This window comes from Brachionichthys hirsutus, unplaced genomic scaffold (assembly GCF_040956055.1).
Source record: "Brachionichthys hirsutus isolate HB-005 unplaced genomic scaffold, CSIRO-AGI_Bhir_v1 contig_876, whole genome shotgun sequence".
In the NCBI taxonomy this organism is placed as follows: domain Eukaryota; kingdom Metazoa; phylum Chordata; class Actinopteri; order Lophiiformes; family Brachionichthyidae; genus Brachionichthys; species Brachionichthys hirsutus.
The window spans coordinates 2607-26896 of NW_027180520.1; the positions used below are offsets into that span (position 1 = coordinate 2607).

General features: G+C 40.6%; 1 protein-coding gene across 1 annotated transcript in view; it reads left to right on the top strand.

The window, feature by feature from the left end:
• Positions 1–448: 448 nt before the first annotated feature.
• Positions 449–24290, top strand: part of LOC137915810 (zinc transporter ZIP11-like) — a 29446-nt gene continuing 5604 nt past the window's right edge. The window contains exons 1-2 of the mRNA XM_068758931.1: positions 449–604; positions 15310–15427. Coding sequence (XP_068615032.1) covers positions 449–604; positions 15310–15427 — 274 coding nt within the window. The remainder of the gene's footprint in view (positions 605–15309; positions 15428–24290) is intronic.

Below are 24290 nucleotides of genomic sequence, written 5' to 3' on the forward strand. Positions count from 1 at the left end.
GAAATAGTTCCATGAAATTTGACGTGTTTTGATTTTTTGGGAACCCTAAAGGTTTACATTTCATGAACTTACTTCTGTTTGCTATTTTAACATCTTTAGGCAGGATGTATTGTCCAAGCACAACTATAGTTCATTTTCAGCTATTGTCAAACACATACAGTGCCAAAGAATTAGATCAGAAACACAATATATTAAAACATCTGACAATAACATGTTATGAGAGAAGCACTGGACTGGGACATACCATAAACACAGGAGTAATGACAAGATGCTGGGTGCTTATTAAGTGTCTTCCTGAAGTCCAGCTGTCCCTGACTGGACTGGACGAAATCATGAACTGCTGTAGGTGATTGTGCAGTGATCTAACTGTTAGAGCCGTTTTGTGACAAATGTCTTTGACTTGGTTTCCTCAGTGTCTTACCTTCTTCGCTATCTCCTCTCCCAGGTAATGTTGGCTGCTTCCTACTGGTCGTTGTTGGCACCAGCGATTGATATGGCGGAGGACTCTGGAAAGTATGGCTCATTTGCGTTCCTGCCGGTGGCTGTCGGATTCACGCTTGGCGCAGCATTTGTTTTCTTTGCTGACCTGGCAATGCCCCTGCTGGTAAGGACCTGAGGACGGCTAACGCAGTCCAGTTGCATACTGTTCTAAACTTGTCGACAATAGCGTGTTCCAGACTGTAAAATTACGGACATGACGTTTTAATCCAGATAATGTTACCGTCTTGTAGATGCAGACAACAGTTCCTATGTTGTTCAACCACCGAAGATCATAACAATAATTTAATGAATCAAAAATGACTCCTTACATGTGAAATCACATCGATATTGTTGCCGTCAAGCCGCTGTATTATTTCTCAAAGTGGAATCATCATTTAAAGTTGGTTATTGTTCCCTGTGCTTTTCTGATTGGGTTGAAATGACACAATCCATTCGAAGAAACTTCTGCAGAAATTACTGTCAATCAAAATATGGAGAAATCAGCACTTTGTGCACGTAGCAATTACTGAAGATAATCGGGAGAGCTGTCTGTGTAAAAAGTAGCATCTTGTGTTTGACTCTCGCATTGATGTAGAATGTATCCAGCGGGTCAACCAATCGCTGAAGGATTACCGGTACATTACATTATCAGCTTTAATCAAAGTCTTTGGCTTGAATTTAGAAGAAATAAGCTTCCATTTTTTATTTCTTTTAAATTCAGTTGGCTTTAATTTTCTCCGTCCCTACCCTCACCTGTGGTCACGAGCTTTGGGTAGTGACCGAAAGAACAAGGTCGCGGGTACAAGCGGCTGACATGAGCCTCCTCCATCGGGTGACGGTGGGAGACTCCGGAGGGAGTTCGAGACGCGCCGTCAGAGCCCGGAGAATCTCCGCTCCTCTTAGGCTGCTTCGTACTGGGTAACCGTTACCACAGTGGAACATTCATTCGCCAGGCACAGCAAAAAGTCAAGTTGTAATCTGTTTGCTGTGCTGCTCATTGTTACTGCTGTCCGTTTTGGCTAAAAGCCTCCCGAATCCTGCAGACAGTCAAACTAAACCCGATGATATACTGTATAGTGGTGCAATGCTCCCAGGCTGCCAGCACTTCCTTTGCCTCTCCTCATTATTTGTTGTTATGGCGATGGCTAATAGGAGGGTGAGAGAAGATAGCAACAGGGAAAAGGGTACTTCAGTGTGAGAGCAGACACCATGTTGTACCTTCACATATAACCCGAGTATGAGAGTTTTAAAAGCATTGGTGGAAATGGTGAAGAGGCCCCTTGTAAGTTCGTTTCTGTCTTTTCATATTCTTCTTGACTCCTACCTTCCATTTCACTCAGTTTTTCAGCTATCATGCAATAGCTTGGCACCTCATCAATTTTTCCCCTTCAACCAATGGAAAAATGAAAACCGGTAATGTAATCGCAGAACTCTGAGAAATCAGCGACTGATTTTTCCATCAGGCCTCCGAATGCTTACAGTAAAAATTTCAATCTTAACTTTGCCTGTCCCTCAATGCAAGACTCCCATTTGACACAAGTCTTCGTGATCAGTATATTTAGGGGGCAAAAACTTGCATCAGCGAAATATGCAATGCTAACTCTCACTCTACTGGAAATAATGCTGTTGGGTCTAACTTTCACTGTTGGCAGGAAAGCACTGCTAGACACTTAATTCAGTTGAGAGAAAACCTTGGAACACGACACAATTAGACATGCCAAAGGTCCTGCTTCAAAAGAAGACGAATGAGTAACAATCTAATTATTTCATGAGGAAAATGAATGTGAAACCTGGACGAACGACTTCCTTTGGATTCTTGAGGGCAACAGAAAGGTGTGAAAGCAAGATTTACACATCATCATATGGTGAAACAATTGGTTATATCTGTATTTCTAACAATCTGCTAACCTTTGTCCAGGATGAACTCTTTTCAGGTCTGATTGTGGTCTTAGCTGTTAAATGCTTCCCTGTGTTCATTGCTTGTGCTGTGCCATTTGGCACTGGGCAGGTAGTGCCGCATGACCTTTTCAAAGTGTTTTTTGCTGAAGAGAAAAACAATGGTTTAAATGTGGTGAGACTGAAAAAAAATAAACCAAAGCTTTGCCTCGCGCCGGGGAAAGTTAAAGAATAAGCTACAAACGCAGAGGAGTGGTGCAAGCCTTGTATGATTATAACGGGTCAATCAGTCAACAAATATAACTGTATAACCTGAAGTATTTTGGAGTCTGTGGCATAATGTTGGCAGAAATGTGAGTGAGGAGACGTAACAAGGTAGTAGAAGTGGCGGTGTTGGCATCGTGATGAAAAATGTGTCTCAAAGTAATACGACACATCAGGATGAAGCAAAATGGAACTGTGCTTTTAATGTACGTTTGATTTATATTACTTTACAGCACCACCAAGATATTACTTTGTCAAGTCCTTTTCCATTAAAAGCTTTTTTAGGGGGTCACCTCCAAAATACACATTAAAAAAACTGATGAACAAAGTGAATAATAATCATTTTAATTATTATCCAACTGTTGTATTTTATTATTAAGAACCTTGCATTTCTTCAGGAGCCATAACATGTTATGTATTAATGTGATGACATTCAGATTCTCTCTGTTGCCATTGGAACATTTCTTGATAACCTGTGTTCATTCCCAAACCCAGAAGCTCTTTGAGTACCCTCCTGCCCATGCTGACCTTGGTCCAACACTCCCTCTCTATCCATCTTACCCTTCCTCGATCGTTCTCCCCATTCAGTCCCAGTGTTTGTTGAGGAGCCACTAAAAGTGGCACCAGCAGCTGTCCAAACACTGATGGCTCCCTGCTGTGTTTATGCGAGAAAGACCTCTCTGGATTCACTTTTAACTGTGTGCCAGCTTTTGTCCCTGCCTGATGTCTCCCATAATGTCACCATGGCACCAAGAAAAGAAAGACAAAGGAGACAATGACAGAAACAAGGCAGGATATGTGGTGAGATGCAGAGAACCTCAGGCTAGAATAATCTGGGGAGAGAGATAAGCCGAGTGATGCTGTGGAGAATTCAAAAGAGAAAAATTACCACTCAAATATGATTGGGATGAGCGGTAAAGCTGTGTCTTATCTGAATTTTAAGCATATTCAACACCTTTTCACGTTCATGAGAACTGCTGAGAGCCTGTAAACATCAACCTACAATACATGAATAAATGCTTTTATTCTCACAAAGCAAATTAAAAAAGGCAAAGTGACATTACACACGTTTCTACAGATATAATGGAATTACTTTTTTGAAAGAAAGATGGAAGGACGAGCTATGTGTGCGTACACTGCCCAGCCACAAAAAGCCACCACTGTGGGTACACTTCAACTATGAGAGACAGAATCTAAGAATCTAAATAAATATTTGATGCAATAGAAAATATAAATTATTTCCAAATATTTGGAACAGTAATCTCTGCTTACGATTGCAGAGGTTGGCCATTTCCTGTAGTTCTTGACCAGGTTTGCACACGCTGTAGTTGGGGTTTTGGTCTGCTGTTGTTGGGCAATGCAGAGTTTCAGCTCTTTTATATTGGATTCAGATCTGAAGACAAGCTAGGCCACTCCAAGACCTTGAAATGCTTCTTACAGAATCACTCCTTAGTTGCCCTGGCTGTGGGTTTAAGGTCAAATTAGAATGTTTCCAAGATCTACTACAAAACATTGGAATGGAATGGTGGAACGTTGATTATATGCCCTTGCCTTTTTCAACTTTGGGGATTAAAAGTATTGCTGCATTGGCTAATAACAGTTCCTATTGCTGTTGGAACTCGGTCTACTTCTCTCCTGCCAATATCAAATAACTTCCAGGATATTTTACGGGCATTTATCCTTGATGGACCTGTGAAACCCTGACTCTTAAAAGCCTAAATATGTAAATGGAGGATTATCTGTCTTTGTAAACTGCAGTGAATTGAACGTCTGTCAAGTATAGTTACGTTTATAAAAGGAACTCTTATAACAGCAGAGGATCTTGTGGGAGCTTAACCTTAACCATTATTCTTACGTGTTTGGTTTCTGGCACATTTCCTCGATCGAGAGACGACTGATTAGGACAAACACAAATATTACTGGTTTCCACCCCGAAACATCCGGAACACCACCGTCCTGTGAATCCTCAGTAGACTGTGCACTCATTTGTGTTGTGATTGTCGACAGGTATCATCTTGTATGCGTGTGCTTGACTGACGTGTGAGTCACTCCTTCATATGTAAGTTGTGTCAGGATTGCTGTGACTGCAGGAGCTTAATTCAAAAGCTGTTCTCTGTTACTACGGCTCTAATGGCTGAATCCTATTTCTGTCTGTCCTAGCGCCTTCCTGTTGCACTCAGATGAGAGGGAGGTTCAGAGCTTAAATCATCAGATAATGCTGATGTGTGCAAAATGTTGATGCAACTTTCTGTCTTTAAACTTTCAAAATGACATCATTTGTTGCACAGGTTTTTATGTCATTTCATCGTGGAAATCATTTTGATCCTGTAAAGTTCAAGAGACTTAAGAGATGAAAAGCAAAACATGAAATTATGATGAACCATGCCCTACATACCCAACGTTTATAATGAAGCTGTAGCATAAAGTCCGTCAGGAAGGCTAAACATTTTCCCGGTAGGGCTATATTTACCTCCGCCGAGGCGGGAGGGGTTATGTGATCGCCAGCGTGTGTTTGTCCGTCCGTTTGCAAGATAACTCAAAAATCAATTATTTATTTTTATTTTTTAAAAGCTTGTGAGTGCAGCAGCCCGGTTTGAAATAAAAGGTTCACTGAACTTAACTTGATTGTAGTTCCCCCCCCCCTTTTTTTTTGCAATAAAATTTTCAATCCAATAGAAGGGTCTGCTCCGATCATTATACTCCTGTCATTTTATGCATCAAAGTGTTGAAGTTAATATTTATATAGTGATTGAGAGGAGAATCAGAATGTAGAGATACTGAATATGTCAATATGCTCATCTCTGCATATTGCGCGAACAATATGTGCTTATTTTGTCCTTTCCCGGTTGGTATTACAGTGGTATGGAAAATATGTCTAGTTAAACACAACATGACACAAATGTAAGTCACTCACGGTCTCATGCCGGGTTCCTCCAGCATTTGCCTCTTCACAAACTGTACAGAAGAACTGCTGAGTTTTTAATAGGTGTGTTGTCCATCCTTCCATCCCGTGTGCTGCCTCCGTGTTCTGTTGCGTGTGACAAATCCGGTAGTTATCTTCCTGCATTGCAGCAAGAGCAAGTTAGTGATTCCACAGCAGATAATCATGCAAGACTTCTCTTGAGTGCGATGCCAGCTGATTTCATAATTTGGATAGCTAGTTCAGTCTCTTTCTGCACGTGTCTCTGCCATCTGGGAAGCCTGCCTTGATAACTGCACACTGGTTGATTCATTTTCTTGCAGACACAAATTACAGGACATTGCTGAACTGATGATGGCTCAATACTTCCTCGGCCTTTTCTTGTTCTGACAGCACCTTATGACTTATTAACATCCACGTAAAAGAGCTTACCTCTCTTCATTACATTATTTTGAATAATGAAACAAAATGAAACTACATTTCTGATTGATTATGATTATTATGCACCAAATTTGGATGCCGTCAGGTCTTGTAATGGTCTTCAGAATGTTCCATTCCAAAACGTATCCTGAAACAAAATATTTTTATTATTATTGGAATATTCTCAACATTAGTTTTATTAGATTCTTCTTTTATATGTACAATGTAAGCCTTCATTGAAAGTGTTATAATATAAAAATGAGCATCAACTTTGCAGGGATATCGCTGTTGCTCTGTCCATCCATCTTTTCATTTATCCAATTATTCATGAACTTTTTTTTCTCGAATGTGTAGCCCAAAAACAGTCAGTACTGCAAAATAAGGAATATTATACTTAGATAGCAGTGAACGGGTGTTGTAAGTAAAAGTACAATGTAATGTCTTAAAGTCAAGCACTTATCTCTTGCAGTCAATTTATACAATCGGAAGAACTTCAGTGTGCGTTCCCGAATAGCTGAAGTGATGCGTATCTTCTCGACATCACCATAGCTTTGATACACAGAAGTTAGCTGATTGATCGTATCAAGTTATTCTTCGATGCGGTGCAAATATGACACAAACAGCCCCAGTGTAATCTGTAACTCCTGCAGCATCAGTGCTGTCCTACGTGCGGTGAGACGGACTGAGACAACTCTGCACCTGAAACTAGACACATTTTCTTGTATGTAATTCTGCATTTGTCCAAAATCCAAATTTGTTACTTGGAAAGAAATTGTCCCCATCTGCCCTTTTCTCTACTGGCTTCGCTTACACACATGCACCGATCCACGCCGGAACACACACACATTCATAATTCCATTAGTCAAACTAATAAATGTGAACAGTTTCGAAACAAGAACGCCTCCAATTGAAATCCTCAATGCTCCTGTTTCAGACCTGCAGCCAGTAATTTCCAATTCGTAACTCTTATGTTCTGGGCATTTGTTTTTTTAATTATTATTTTAATTTATTTTCGTGCTTTGGCTTTTTAATCAAGTTTTTGGCAGTGAATGCATTGATTATCCATGTGCTATTAAACATTAAGCTTTAGCCTTCGCTCTTTTACTCATACCTTTCACCGACCAGAAGTGCCAGCATTGTATGATTTGCATATCTGATGTTATACATATTTTTTGCCTCATAATCGTTGTAGTTTCCCAACCTCCGGCATCGAGCAAGGTGGAGTGAACCTTTCAAAAGTACGCATTTCTCGGTTTTGTTCAGTTGGTTTATATTTTTCTGTTACAGAACTTCATGTTGACCTGAGGAGTGAAGTGACGATTGATCTAAAGAGTCATGGGTCACAGAGTATTGTTTGGTATTCAAAGTTACTCTCCAATGCTGGCAAAATGCTGATTGCTGCCTTCTTGTCAGTATTTAGAGGTACAGGAAGATGCTAAATGCTCCCCAGAAGTATTTAAAACCTCAGCAAACGCACAGAGTTTTGAAGGAGTATCAGTCTGCATGTCCACCAGGAAGGTCGATGCTGATGATTGTTGTTACTGCTCAATAGAAAGAAGGTGTTGTTGTAAGGCCTCCCTGCTCCCGAGGACAAACTATGGAAATCAATCAGTTTCTAAATCATTTAAAATCAGCTGACCTCAAGCACCACCTCAGAGGAAATCAAAAGACACGTGGGACATGTTGTAGAAAATGTTTTTCCATCATTGTTGGGTAAATGTGTGCAAAAACAGCCTTGGTTAGAATCGTTTTATGAATGTTAGTTGGGATTATATATTTAATTGCTGTTTCTATGGAATGTATTCTAATTCATGAATAGGTGAGGTTAGAATTTAATCTTAAGGTGTTTATATGTGCCAGTTCAGTGGCAAAGGAAGTCATTCATCTTTATTTTTTCCAGAATTGATCTGAAAGTAGTTTATTTTTTCTCCTTTTTTTTTTTACTTCAGGTCAAGTGCAGCTTATTAATCATTTAATCCATATTTATTTTTATTTTTTTAATTGCCATTCATCATTTTCAACTCGTCTTCCACTGATATAAAACCTAATTTGAGATATAATCATGCATACGGCCCATTTAAAATATCCTTAAAGCATCAATCTGTGAAAAGGACATTGTAGTTTCATCTTAACACCAAAAACAGTTCATTTATTTTTGAGCACACAAAATACAAATTTGTGAAAATGTGATATTTACAAGTTTGTGTGAAGCTGTAAATTTGACCATGTTCTTTGCGTGGTTCTTCACTTTATAATAAGATGATGACGGCAGCCAGGCCATTTGCACTCCCGTGCGTGTGCCTTAATATCCCTGTCTATTCCAGAGTGCCGCTGTGACGGTGTGCGTCAGCAGGAGCTGATCCAGGCGATGCCTTAATATTGGCCTCTCGCCTCACATCTCGATGTGTTGGCAATTTAGAAACATTTTCCCCATTAAATGCATTTGGTGCTCTTAATGTCATGGCACTGCATCATCAGGAGAAAATCAAAGCAATTGACTGTATGACGGTATTATTAAATTATGATGTGCAGTTGTTGCATGTGTGAAGAAGCACAACAGGAGGTTCCACCTGATGTGTAACACTATTATGTGAAGTTCTATCTGGGTCTCTCAGCACAAGTGTTATTCAGATGTCAACCACACAGACTGCGTCCTGTGTTTGTTTATTGGGAAACATGTATTAGTGCGCACACATATGGGTGTGTGAGACTCTCAGCCCACTACACTGTTTATATTTATCTGTTTCTCCATGATAAATATAAAATATTGATGTTATATTTCGCCCCTGGCTCGATATGGCATTAAGTTCACATTGCATGACGAGATGGAAGAGTTATATCTGTCCTAAAGGTGTTTGATGGATGTATTCAATCTTCCATCAATACATTCCTAAAGGATGACACGATTCAATCAAAGCAAGACTCGAGAGTTCATGTTGAAATACATTCAAGGTCAGATTTCAGGTTATAGATCTGCACTTGTAACGGCAAAATGACTAGATGTTATCGCGGCATGCCTTTGGAAATGCATCTGGGTCTGGATTAGGGTCGGATAAATGTTATCTCCAGTGACCTTTCTGTAATACTTCCCACTCCTGTTATAGGAGAATGTTTTGCATAATTTCTTCTTGATAACCGAAGCAAAAACCGGCATGCATGAAACATTCACCTTACATGTGACTTTTGACTTTGATCAAATCGATCCTGGTGTGTATGTGTGTTTGTGTGTGTTTTATCCCAGCAGTTAGAGCCTGACTGACTTCACGGGTAGCAAAGATTCCGTGGAGCCCCGTGATTCATGCAGCCAGCAGCAGCAGTCTTCGCCTCATTTATTCACCACATGGACACAGAGCTCATTCCCCATGCTGAATATCGGGTGGCAAGAGGTGGTGTGTGTGTGTGTGTGTGTGTGTGTGTGTGTGTTTCCTACTGCACTGGATTCTGTCCGTATTACCTTTGAATATAAATTTTCCTTTGAAATGTCAGCCCCCAAACCCATTGGCCCCAAATCCCAGTGCAGGTGGCTGTTGATGGTGTGTGTGTGTGTGTGTGTGTGTGTGTGTGTGTGTGTGTGTGCGCGCGAGCACACGCTTATTGCAGTGTTTGAGAGATGGACGGACAGAGAGAAACCCTGCTCAGAGATAAAAACACTTGACTCAGATGTTAACGGTGCGTGTGTGTGTGTGTGTGTAAAGTTGATGCAATGTCCATAACCCTTGTTATCTGAGTTGTCTGTAGGGAACCATGTTACCATGGAAACATCATGCGGAAGCCATTTTCCACTCTGTTGTTGCCCATTTGTGCTGTAGATTGCTTGAATACTGGGGGTTGTCTCGCCCTCTGGTCGCATGTAATCATTGTTTATATTCAAAACAGGAAAACTAAGTGTGTAACTTGATACGAGTGTGGATGAAGTATTGCCGGGTTCAATCTCAAAATGTTCAGTTTATTATCAGAATGTTATTTTTTATTTCGGTTCCACAGATCTTTTCAAAGCCGATCAATCACATGATCGTCTTTGTAAGTTCTCGAACTAAATGAGGACTTTGCTCGGCAGATAAAATAGAAATAAAGTTGTCGTCAATCTAACCACGATCCCTACAGACTCCGTCTCCACGAAACTGTTCTGTCTGTTTTGTTTCCTCCAAAATGAGAGGCGGGGCACAAGCACAAGTTCCGACAGTGGCTATTTTAATTTAATTTGATGTGGAAAGGGGGGTGAATTAGTCAATGATTGGTTGATGGATCAGACTGTGGCGTGGCTCTCCTGGGAACTGAAGGACTGATGGGGTGGTTTCTTAGCAGGAGGAGGAATGAAACGCAACTAGGCAGACAAGTAACTAGCTGTTGAGCAGTGAAAGGAGAACCAGGCATTGTTGGGCTGGTTCATATGAATCACGTACTTTTCCATACAGGCAAGATTCAGATTTATTTGACTGACGTTCCATGATGACTATCGAGGGAGATTAAAATTCATTGTACGGTGGGAAATATAAAAGATGTCTGCAGAAATATCCGCTCGCTACCATTAGTTTATGAGGCTAGATTAAAAAAAGAGGCAGTGTAAACTCTGGCACCGAAATCTATAAACTCGTTTGTTATCAGAGCAGAGATCCCCAGACTGCCAGTGGCTTCAGAGCCTTTTCACTGAACTTTCAACAGGCAGAATATTGTGTTCTGACTGCGGATCAGTTCGTCACTACGCCAGTGTCGAAGTACGATATTTATAGAAGAGCTCTGCCTACTCTATCATGCGAGTCTGACTCGTTTTGTCCATCCCTTTACTGTTCATCTGATGTCAAACAGCCGACATCTTCCTTATCACCTGCGCTTCACATTGAGCTTCAGGCTTGAAATGTGTCAGGATTGACATTTCTTTCGCTCTCGCGCTATTCCTGTGAATCAGTTACCCTGTTCATACAGAACCAATTGCTTCCAGGGATTTGGAAGATTGAAACATAGTGGCTTCCTGAAAGGATTGCTATCTCGCTTGCAGTCGGCTGCTTATTCTAAGATGTGCCATTCAAGTATCAAAACTTAGCAAGCAGTGCTTTTCACGCCGCTACGTCGGTGCGACTCAACAACGGTGGAAGCCAGATTTCATTCCTGTGAGACGCCTGCACACACCGCTACAGGGCAGAGGTTCATCCGCCCAGTCTTTCTCCTCACAAGGACTCTTAGCGATGCATTGATGGAAGGTATTATCAGATCAAAGCTTCAGGGGATACTTGCTCCAAGCCGTCCTCTGAAACTCATTATCTTTAATCAGACATGTCCAGCAGGACTCAGTGGCTCAATCAATTCACCAGAGACTCACCGAGGGCTTGATGCAGGTACGAAAGATGCTATATCGAGCCAAGGCTTAGAAGGGAGCAGTGATCTCACACGCGTTGTGTTCCGTGAAGGACACATTCATGTAAAAAGACTGAAACACTCTTCTCTAGGTGTCATTAATTTGCCATCAAAGATGTAAGTCGGCTCTCTGTGCTGCCATCACGCATGCGTAGCTCCACACCGCCACGTCCTGGCGTGCCAAGTCACTTTACGGACGCCACGGTCACGTTTATCGATGTGGCGGAGTGTGGTCCACTTCATCTGTCACAGTAAACTCTGACGCGACTTTAATGTATGTGAGTTGATCCATATATTAAACTATGTAATGACTAGTTTATCATATAAAAAGATCACATGAGGTCCATGTGTAGAGAGAAATTCTATGTGTGTTTGTGGATATTTTCTCATCACTCATCTTACCCATCATGAAGTAAACAGGAGACTGATAGTGACGTTACATTACTACCATCGCATGATATCTGCCTTACAGACTGATTTGTTTGTGTCTCTCTGGCCGGGCGGACTGCCTTTTATTAATGATGCAGAATCAAATTGATCAGATAGGGAAGTGAACCAATTACAATAACTGACTTCCTGATTAAAAGAGCACGAATTAGCTTTGCTGAATTTAACAGATTAATCAGTTGTTGTCCTCAGGTTTCACCCTCGCCAAAAGGTGTTGCCAAAGCAACCATGGCATTTAAAAGATCACGATTCGTAATGATTAAGCTTCAGCTATAATTAGTATAAAATGCAACTTGAAAAGTCAGTATAAGATGTAAATCCTTGACAAAAATGTCATTAGAAATAGAATGCCTCAAGCATTGATTTGTACTTTTCGTTCAATTTGTTCTACGCTGCCTCTTTCTGCAAGTTTATTATATTATTTTCCAGAATTTTACATCAAAATATTGATCATTGGTAGCTTTTGTTCTGAAATCTCGGAGACACCTTGAACACTCTTTGTTTGCATTGATTCTTATGTGGACTCTCCAATACTTGTTGGCAGGAGTCTGCACCAGACTCTCTTCTAACTGCTGATTTAAAATAGACGCGTTTCTCAAAATGTCTTACAATTCCTTTATATCTTGGAATCGCTCCTAAATCTGGAGAAATATCCCACTCAAAAATTGATTTTGTTGCTTTCATCTTCCCTCCAAGCGTTACAGAATATCAGTTTGCTATCATTATCCCCATCCCCACTCGAATGTCAGCAGGATTCATGCCTTATTACACACGTATTGATGCGTGGTTTTCTAAGTGTGCCTTGGGTGCTGTTAATGCCAAGCTGATCCTTGAGTCTACGACAACTTAATAATTCATTAATTAGGAGCTGGGTGCAAGACCGGGGGTCATTTATGTAGCAGGATGTCAGCTCGTATGCACATCCTCATCAACACACACACACACACACACAATTTCATGTTCAGGGTTGATCAATAATTACATGCCTACTTTCAGTTGAACGGCTTCATTGGACGTGTGTGTGCTTGCGTTAACTGTATGAGCAGGAATATGAAGTGCAGCCAAAGAAGACAATCTTCTATCTTCCTGATATGAGTATTTATATTACTGTATTTTAATTGAGGCCATTTCTGCCGCGGATGTGACGTGCTCTTAAATATTTCTTCAGTATTAACAATGTCTTGAGTATTGCCTCTGAAATGAACTGGAATCCCCTCAATATGATGAAGATGAACCTCTGCCGTAATGACTCTTTGATCTGTTCTGCTCCAGTCACGTAAATCTTTGTGGATCGATACAGAGATGAGCACCGTTGGTCATTTTGATTGCAAATCTCAGCATCTGAGCTGGCATGCGGACTTAAAAAAATCATTACACATACTGCCAACCTGCTGCTGCAACCTAGTTTCTTTTTTAACTTTGATCCAGCCAGTCCAGGTTGCTAAATTATGTACCGGTACATGGAAGTTTAGTTCTGCTTGAGAAAGTTGGCCTCCGTGATCAAACAGACTGTGCCAAGTCAATAATCTAAGTTTTTGGGGGCAGTTGCCATTTTGAGTTCCCTTCTATTTCAACTTCTGACTTCCTCGCCAATCTATGGCAGGTCCACCGAGACATGTCTCATGTTGAACATCAAATAACTATAGCCCTTTCATATTCAGTCCCGGTGCTCTGTACTGTCGACATCGGCAGGTTCTTCCTTCTTCAACAAGGAGCAGGAGGATATGAGCCAATGGCAAGTGTATCTTGTGTAATACAAAGGTTATTTAGAATGTCCACCAACGAAGATGCAGAAAGAACCTCTGAGTATGCAGTTTAATAAAGATAAAAGCAGTATGATTGCCAGTTGTGCACCAGTCATGGCAGAAAGGAGTGATGGCTCATTGCTCACTCTTCATATACAGGAGGTGTTAATGCACATGAATCACAAGCAAAGGTCACAGCAGCGCGGCAGCGGAGAGATGAAGCAATGCGGCTTGTCCTCTAGTATTTAGCTCCGGTTGATCTTCATCAGTGGTACTCGATAGATTGTGTCAACTATGTGCGGTCCAAAAAAAGGGGTTGGAATGGTTTCACTGCATGCACATCGTCTGTGGTCCGAGAAACTTCTGAGTAACTTCAGTCAAAAACCCAAGAGAATATTTGTTCAGGTTCATCTGTAAAATAAGGAAGAATTTGGTTCCATCCAGTGTTAGGATGAGGGACAAATACAAGTGTACATGAAAGTACTTTGGCATAGATGTTCAGCTAACATGTGTTCTTTGTAAGTATAATTTCATGGCATAATTTACTTTACTGTATTGAACCATCACACAGATGAACTGTTAAAACACTGCAAATCAAATTTTATTGACTCCATTCTTTTGAAATAAAAGGCTTAACTTGTCGGCAGAGTGCTTCCATTATTTCTGCAAAGTAATCTCAAATTGCCTCCTCGTATTGACAAAGTTCTCATCCTCCAATCCGATGTCCTCGATTCGTTTTCTCCATTTCCAAAGTCATCTCAAACATTGGCCGTGCTGATGATTCAATTTGGACAAATTCACTGATGTTCCTCGGTCTCGCATGACAAAGCAGGCGATGAACAGCCTGATTAGGATGACTGATTGCTGTTCTATCGCTCTAATAGAAGGTGCAGATGGGCACGCCATTGTTCCTGTCCACTTACTCAGTCCTGCTCGGAGAAAAGGAAAGAGGTTGACTGAATGAGCCTCTAGTGCTGACTGAAAGTTCTATCTCCGCAAGCAATTTCAGACACACGTGTCTCTGTTTCGCACAATTAAGTGTCAATTTGCCAGTTCCCAAAAACATGTAGTGCATTACTGATTAAGTGAAAATGTAATTTATTTATTACGTTTTGATCCACCACACTTTGCTTTTGCATATTCAGAGAACTCCTAATGTTAAAACATTTCATGTAACAATTAATTCACCCTGCCACTTTAATCTACGTCTTAAGACGTATTACTTTGCAATATAAAGCTGAATCATATCACCTGAGGCAAAGACTTTCAGATGGGTCTTGATTTATTACCTGCTCTTGAGGTCGTGTATTGAAAATAATCTCGTTTGAGGCGGTGCTGATTTCACACACGGCACCAAGACGAGGCGATTTTAAGCACTGATGTGAGACTTTGGTGATGCGCTCCATCCTGGGCCATCCCAACGCTCCTGCCACTGTCCGCAGAACCTCCTCGGATTTAGAGAAAGTTGGGAATCATAAAATGACCACTGAACAGCCTTTTGGTTTTAAGCTGGCACATTAAATAATTATGTGACTGCATCCTTGGTTTCTATAAATAAACACAAAAGCGTCTAAACAATAAAGTTTACTAAAAATGAATTTCTTGTGTAAAAAAAATATTAATTTTTTTCAATTGGAAGTGACCGTTATCGGAAAAAACTAAATGAGTTAACACATATATGTTTCAAAACAAAGGAAGCTGCTTTAATCCCTATTTATACTATGATGACGTAACTGACTGCACTTGATCTTGATTTGTATTTCTGTCTTTTCCTGTCATCTGCAGGGTGTAGGTTCTGATGCCCAAGTGGCCTTGGCTTTACCCGGCGAGTATAAGCTGCCCAAAGATAAGGCAGAGGAGCCATCGTTCCAGTTCGTGGATGAGGAGATGAGCATCAGGATAGGTAGAGCAGGACCTCTTTCAGGCAAGCCTCCTTTTCATATACCCACATCAACTGATTGCTGGTCACCTAAAACCCACACAAATACAGGATAGACATGCACCGTCACTGAAGTCAGTGATAGGCCCACTATTTGGCATCTAATCCAGTGTTGCATGCATTTTTTTTGGCACAGGATCGACTGCATTGATGAGCACTCTGATGGCTTCTTTTCACTGTCCTAATTTCTTCGTCTGCTGAATCTATTTATTTACATAACGACCCTAATTTTAAATGAGTTGAGACTTCATGAATAATTACAAATGTTCATTCTGAATTTGATCAATGCAGCATGTTTCCAAAAAGTAGGGACTGGGTTACATTTACTGTTGTATTGAAGAGGTACAATTTTGAAATGACTCTTTTAACGCGTCTCAACTTTTTTTGGAATATGGGTTGTATTTTCTGGAATTCTCCGATTTATGGTTTCTGTTCCAATCTGGAAACCGGTTGAGAAACTCTCCTTAATGTTTTCTCTTGGGTTTGGGACTCTCATCTTATACAGTACATTCCACATGCAAGTCCTGCACATATTACAGTAATACCTTGATTTACAGAGGTGGTGAACAGTGCTTGTGTGTGTGTGGTGGGGGGGGGGGTCTGTATGGACACACTTGATACAGTAATTGTACCTTTCACGTACATTTACAAGAACTTAGACATAACAGTTCTGCCTTTGGAAGCCTTTGTGCTCTTGATAGCATTTCTGTAAAGTGCGCTCACTATTCTGAACTCGGCTTGCAATATTTATGAGGCTCTGTGCTGATGTTCGAGACCTAGACTGGGATATTGAGCATTTTTCTTCTTTATAAGGAGAAGAGAGATGAGAAATAAGCGGATGACAAGTTCAGAGTAATGCGAATGCACAGCTCTACTTTACTCAACTCTATTAAAAGCTCAACACCAACGCAGGGCTAGGCCTGGTGGTTTTCGATGATGTGACGTAATTATTTATAATTGGGGGGGGGGGGGGGGAGATAAACGCTTGTGGGTTGTTGGTAAAGTATTCTGACCTAGTTTGCATAAATACACTGATGAGGTTAAACTCACTAAAGTGTAAAGTGATGACAACCTTTTGAGGGGATATCATGAGAAAAGCTTGTTTTCAGGTGGCTATTTTTACTCTTGAACATAAGACATGTCTGTGGGACAGGATCTGACATGCTGCATGTATGTTGGACATCTTTCAGGCAACCAATAATTTGCTACGACCTGCTATGGCACAGGAATGTGTCGGTATGTCGCCTCCGCTGATGGCCGTCGGCATATTGCCTTAGCAAGACTTTGTTTCTCAAAATGTCGTTGAACAGCTAATGCTCAGTTTCAATTTGGTTTCCACCTTTTGCATATTACGTATAAAGGGAATGGGGGAATTCAGCTTTGACACAAACACAGATAAACATCTCTTTAATATGTGGTAAGATTACACAGCATTACACAACGCCCATTTGTCTTCCAATGTCTTTCAGCTATTTGTTTAGTTTTTGGTGCGTGGGGTTTCTCTACCTTTAATTTATGCATCATTGCTGGTTGGTCCGTTTTTTCAATCTGAAGCTTCTTTGCTCGTTTTGCTCCTGTGCTCGTCATCATTCCATTTTTCAGATGTCCTGTTGTTTCCAAAGGCTGAAAAGTCATCACAGAAAATAAACAAGCCAATAAATCCCACCCTTTGGGTTCTACAGATGTGTGGTATATGAATGTGGATGCTGCATATTGTCTTTTTTTCTAACATGTTGATCTACTAAGCCCAAAGTTAGTCTAATTTTGAGATGTGTACCTATGTTTTAAAAGCTACACGCACGCCAAGAGGAAACACTCTTTAATGTATCACTCAATTTATAACTGAAATTTTAATTACCAATTTGTAAATCAACATTTTATTCATGAGCTGTGCTACTGCAGTGTAACTTAATGAGCGATGCGTTAAAGAACATGCATGCATGTTTCTCCCACAGTCCGAAACAAGCAATAGAGACCGATTGGTGACTCTAAATTGCCCACAGGTGGGAGAGGGACTGGCAGTTTGTCTCTATTTGCTAGCGCTGGGATGAACTGGCAACCTGCCTACCCCTTGTTCAAAATGTATCAATTTTGGAGAGAGCCCCTAAAGTGTGTGCCATTAAGAAAGGCACCGCTAGCAAGCTATTGGAAGTAGCTCTTGCTTGGAAGACTGAAGCTGGTTTGTGAAGCTCACCACAGCTTTCCCACGAGACTTTCTTCTTCTTCTTCTTCTGTTGTTATTCCAACACGCTGTTCTATCTGTTCCCTTTGTTCCAAAGATCAAATGAGACCATTCGGTATCTTGGTTCCAGCGAGTGCAGCTTCAGCAGCAAACGGAACAATCAAAGGACATTTAATTTCATCTGATGTTCAGACATGCTCCTCTAATCTCTGTCCTGCGTTCTATCCCAGTTCTACTGGACCTTTTTATTGGATTTTTTTTAGAATGGACACTGTTGCCTCCTTTGCTGTTGATCTGTAGAGGATGCAGAGATGGAGAAATAATTGCCCCCCATAGAGTAAGACCCTTTGGGTTACACACAATACTGTCTGAGTGAGTGAGAGTATTTCACCAAATGTACCGCTGTCCTTTATTATTCATTTATACATTATTTATTCTATCAGGTTGTCAAACGGATTGGAAGAAACATGGAGGCTGCATTGTTTTCATTTCGGTACACGGTTTAATTTTTCTGGTATCAATCTCGTGAAGCTTGGAAGGATCAGAAACCACAGCAGGTAATTATTTGACAGAATCTCTCCCTTGTCGGAGCTTAGCCTTTCTCAGCAGGCTGTCTGACATAAGAACCCACCAGGTCCACAGAGACTTATTGCTTAAAGCATATTTGCTTATTAGATCTACTCTGCTCTCTTTCTACGGCTGCAGAGATGCATCACAACACAGTTACCTTTGATGAAGAAAATAATTAGTCTCGTAAAAGTTTCAGCAGTTTTGGTTATGGGCCAATCACCAATGAACATAATCAAGGAAAGCTGTTTGCGTAGAAGCTGCATTTATACGACATCCAGTTCGTTCCTTATTTCTGCTCACTTGAGTCGATTTGCAATTAGCAGAACAGAAAAACAATGGTTCACATTTGGGGAACCTTATATTGGTCGTTTTGTATGGTTTCTGTGATGCTAAACAATGAATACTGCAGGCAGGATTGATGAAACAAAATATAACACGAACATAATTCTTTACACGATATGGAATAATACTGGCATCATTTTTAGATTAGAAAAACATTTCTTTTTTCTATTTATTTTTAAAGCAAAGCAGTCAAACGGCATTCTCAGGCCACGTGCTAGTTAGTGTAACACAATACTTCACTTCAACATGGGTTTCGTCGTTTGGGTTCGTCGTTTTCGGGTGCAGTACACACTTTTGACTTGCTAATTAGCTGTATTTTTATTTATTTTTGCCTGCTAATTGCACGATACTGTCTTGAGTCAGGTGTTTCAATTGCTTTTATTAGTTGGCATACTGTCAGGTGTTTACATTGTAGATACAACGCAACAAAACATAGAGTATTGAGAGTAGACCTGATGACCTTGCCGTCAAACTCGCATGCATCTTTAACTATGTCATTGTATGTCGTAAAGGACATTATTCTTGGAAAGTGTTTGTTATCAGATAAGGAGTTAAGTAGCTATCGGTAAGACCAGTTGGAAACACTGATGAACATCTCTGCAGTGTGAAGGTCTATTTTATCCAGCAATGCTTCCCACTCAACTTTGACGAGCAATCAAATACCAAGTCCCGGTAGTTTTTTCTTTATAGAATAACATTCAATTTAACGGTTGATAATGACACACAGAAAAGAAAAGACAATTGCACCAAAGCTATTTATGCGAGTCTGGTTTTCTTTTCTTTTCTTTATGTTACTGACTCATATAATTTGCGTTTTGCATAATGTGCATTTTTATTTATAGTGGCTAAAAACTGAGACTAAGAGATGAGGAGGTAAACAGAAATGATGACAGGTGGGCAGGAATATACTGCAAATTACCAGAGCACTGTGGAACAATAATTCTTTTCCAATGACAAAAGGAAATGTTTTTAACAAACCTAAGATTGCTGTTTACTGCGGTGTCCAGGATTCATGGCCATAAACCTAACTGATGTGTCCCACACTGTTACGCTTCATCTGCTTTTCTCTCTGGTTTTTTACTGTGCTCGGGTCTTCAAACATCAAGTTCCTTTTCATGACCTTCATCATCTTCAGACGAAGTCGAGACATTTTCTAATGACGTGCAACAACACAAGCAGTGCATCGAGTACACATCTGAGTAGCTCAGCTTTTTGTTCAAGTTGAGAAAGGTGATTCTCAATCGGTATTTTCAACTGTACACATGTACGGTTTAAACTAAACTAACAAACTAAAACGTTTGATTTGATTTACATTCAACAAAGCATGTGCAGCATCGTCACACGCGGTTCCGTTTCAACTTTCTGCTACTGCTTTTGGACAGCGAGGAGGGTCATTTTAAAGGACAGACTATGATTTGCCAACAGTCTCAAAGATATATCATCTCGTTTCTTACCCGATCTTAAACTGCACACTTCCTCAATTTAAGTTACAATGTGTGTTTCTGGTTTTACATAACAATTAATTGTTGCAGTGTGTTCTAGTTGTAGTTCTGATATTGTACAGTGCATACTTGGACTTGTAGTTTTTAAGGATTATAGGATTAACAATCTCACGTGCATGTTGTTGTAATAGTTGTTGTAATGTAATTCTACTACTAATTCCTGGCTAATACAATTAGCCTAAACAAGAAAAGTGTCTATGCTCTTGTTATGATACAGTTAGTGTGTGTGCGTGCACGCTTTCTCACTGTCATGGTATCCCTGTCAGGGTTATATATCTGCCTGGCAACAGTAACTCTGTCTCTCATTCACATGCTGTCACTCTCTGAAACGCTGCTAGTCTGTCACACCTGCACTCTGTTTCACTTCACAATGGGCATAAATTATAGCATGTATAGAGTATAGCAGTTGAATCTTTATACAATTACCTCAACAAACTTTACATTCAAGTATTCTTCATCAAAACCATCTCCCAAGAGAGCATCCAGAAAACAGGACAAACATTTAATTGGTCATTACAGGACCATTGATCAGCTGTAAGTAATGCTTTCTTAAATTGTTGCTTTGGTGTAACGTACATGATAATGACTTAAATGCAAAGAATTAACCTCAGTGCATATCGGACCCCTTTATGGCTGTGATTTTTGGTGAGTGAACTGAATGCATTTATTACAAAATTATTATTATTTTTTGTAGAGGCTCCATTATATGTAATTGGAAATTCAGATATTTGTTATTTTCTTGTGTCCAGATGGGTATCCGGATCACTCTCAAAATTGAATGGGATCTAAAGCAAAGCTCCATCCAGCAGTTTTCCTGTAATCCTGCTAAAAAACAAAAAGACAAACCCTGTCAAAATCATAGCCTCCTTGGGAGGTAAGAAGTCTTGCGGAATTTAATGGAATTGTTGCCTCAGCCTGTGTTTTAATTGGATAAATGGGCCTCGGTCACACCCATCTCAGACCATGACTTTAATTAATGAGGTCATCAAGTCAATCGATAAGTATGCACTTTCAAATTTAAATACACAATGAATAATTTTGATTTAAATGGTTCAGGTTCAATTTGCACATGGACTTTAGGAGTTAAGATCATGGAAGATTATGATTTTATGACCAACCCACAAGTGAAGAAATTCGCAAGCCTGCGTTGATTGTATCCAGCCCAGTCTGGATGCAGCCTGTGTTCCCTGTCATTTCTGGAGCAGCTCTGTCCAGGACCTGAAATGGACTATTAGCCTCTCTGCTGCTAATAACGACAGCAATTAGTAGCACCCATCGCCTGACTAACCACAGGAAATGGGGTTTGTCAGGTGTTATTCATTAATCTCAGCCTTCATATTTTTGTTTTGCTTCTACAGTGATTAGGAGAAACACAAAGATGTTAAGCTCTTTCAATGGGTGCTCATGTTCACGTTAATTGATTGTCATTAAGACAAATCATTAGTATCACCATTATTTACTTGTTTAATTTTCTCTATTGTCTCTGATGCTGTAAGGAAACAATGAATTTAATGTATTACTTAATTTTGTTGAGCCAAATTTAAGTTGTCAAGTTAACTCCTTTCCTTTCTTTTGATTGTTCCACTGCAAAATGAAAGCGATATCTCACACAATGTTCTCTGAAGGTTTTATCTGAGGAACGCTCTTTTTTTTTAAATGAAAAATGAATTTATTGCAATGATTCTCACACATTATCTGTGTGGCTATCAATCTTTACGTGAGTCACAGCAAATTATTAATGCTGTCTGTGGCTGTTTTCTTTTTTCAAACCGTCCCATTATCCGTTTTCTTAGATGAGACGATTGTCTCGTCCCCCAGCTGCTCTTCCGCCTTGCATGTCACAGGTGTTGCTGCAGCCCGGCTCACTTAGGGGCGAGAGGCGGGGTACACCCCGAACATGTCGCCGGCGCATCATGGGGCCACACCGAGACGTGCACTCACGCGCACACCAACACACTACGGACAATTTAGGGTGCCCAATTCACCTAAATTGCATGAATTTTGAGGAGGGAGGAAAACTGAGATCCCGGAGAAAACACACGCAGACACGGGGAGAACGTACAAACTCCACACAGGTGGGGTTTGAACCCTTCTTGCCTGTTTCAGTTATATTCAAACAGCTACTTGATGTGAACAACTCTCTCTCTACAATCCTGCATAATCCCGCAATGGTCAAAGGAAGCCATGTTACAATTGTAAACGTTTGATTGGCAGCCGTACCAGTCAAAATATTACAGCTCAAAACCATGAATCCGTCACTCCTCAAATAATTCAGAGGTGAAGCATAAAGAACAATAAATGATATTTGGGGCTCTTTCCATCCTCCACCTCTGTTTTACTCTCACTATTAGCAGATTAGATCTTTTCCAAGCTGCTAAAATATGTTTGTGTGAAAATAGAGGTGAAAAGCTAACAAAGCGCTGGAGGAACCACTTCAGAAAGTGAATATTGCAAAATATTAAATTTGGTAGAAATATCATTCTCAAGAGATTTAAAATGCGTATCTGAGCTGTGAAACCTCACAGAATTCTGCTCCGAGAATCAACTTTAACCTCAATTGTGGCTGCTCAGACACAAATACCAGACTGGTCCTGTTATAGTTGGCAGCTCCCGGGTGGCTGGTAATGAATGGTCGGGGTTACTGGCGAACAGTGAGGCGCTGCCGCAACTAAAAGAAAGCAAAGAAATATGAAAAATACAGACGTGCAGCGTTTCTCCGGCATTCCTTCTGTACGTTTGTGTGTGTGTGTAATTCTGCAGCTTTTTCATGGTCATCTCTGAGATCACTGTTTCAGTTCATGTTGTCTGAATGTTGTTCAAATAGCCTGAAATGTGAATGACAAATGGTATTCGCTGCCTTTCACCAAACAGCCAGCTTGCATTCATATGGATTAGCTGGAAAGTGACTCTTTTTAGACCAGTTTAAAGAAAAAATAATCTGATTCCTGTAAAAATAACAAGAATCATCCGCCGTCATCGGCCCTCTTGAAACTGTCAGGGCACCTGAAATATTTTCACTTTTCTAATTCAGTGCTTGTTTGTTTCAGTGTTGTTCTGGTTGTCAAGGTAACTACAGCTGGTACTTTAATAGTCACTCTCTGTTAAAATGATTGTTGAGACGATGTTGCTGAGGTGATGAAAGATAACAGATTGGGATTGAGGCTCTGTGAGTTTGGTGTTAACGTTGGCATGTGTCAGTGTGAGACAGTAACACTCGCATACCTGATGCAATGCAGAATGGCAGGCAAACGCCAGGTGACATTGGACATATGAGTAGTGCAACATGTGAAAATACACAACTACAAACAGCTGCTTAATGATTGGGACATTTTACTTCACTGGAAGTATGGCGCTAAAAACAAAAATGCTGTCATATTTCACGTTGGCAAGAAAATGGGCATTAATATCATTTGACCAGGCCCCATTCATCTCCCACACAGACTCAAAACCAACATTGCTTTGTGTTTTCTCACTGTTTCTTTAACTCTAATAATTAGTATAATTATATCTTGCATTATAAGGTTTCGGTCAAGGTTGGGCTGTAGAGAGTGAAGACGGAGCTGTGTAGGTGATATGTGGCTTCGATGAAGGAGAGGAGAAGGAGTGTGATTACTGAGAGGCAGTGGAGTGTAAAGACAAATTGGTCTGTGCCACAGAGAGCTGAAGGAGTTTTACTGGGGGTCCAATCAGCATGCAGAGAAAACGGAGGTAGGTGAGTGTAGATCTGATTCCTTGGCTGTAGAGCAGAGATCAGGCGGCGCTAAAGAGACTGAGTCACCAAGTGTACGAGAAGCAGAGTGTGCGGTTTGCAGACATGAAGGTGGGTGGAACTAAATTCCAGATTTAAGACCCCACAAATGCACGCTTATTTTGTCCTAGTCTTTGATTGATTGAAATGCAGATCAATCAGCAAACAGTTTTCCCTTAGCACACATCTTATATACATACTCTCAGCTAAAAGTGGAGGCTGTGGAAAAATACAACAATAAAAACCGACTAAATAGTAAAAACATAACTAACATCCATCCATCTTCCACCGTGTATCCGGGGCCGGGTCGCGGAGGCAACAGTGTCAGCAGGGAGTTCCAGACTTCCCTCTCCCCAACACCTCCAGCTATTCCAGGGGGGGGGATCTTGAGGCGTTCCCAGGACAGCCGAGAGACATAGTCTCTCCAACGTGTCCTCGGTCTTCCCCGAGGCGCCTGGAACTCGGGCGATTGAAGAGAGCTCA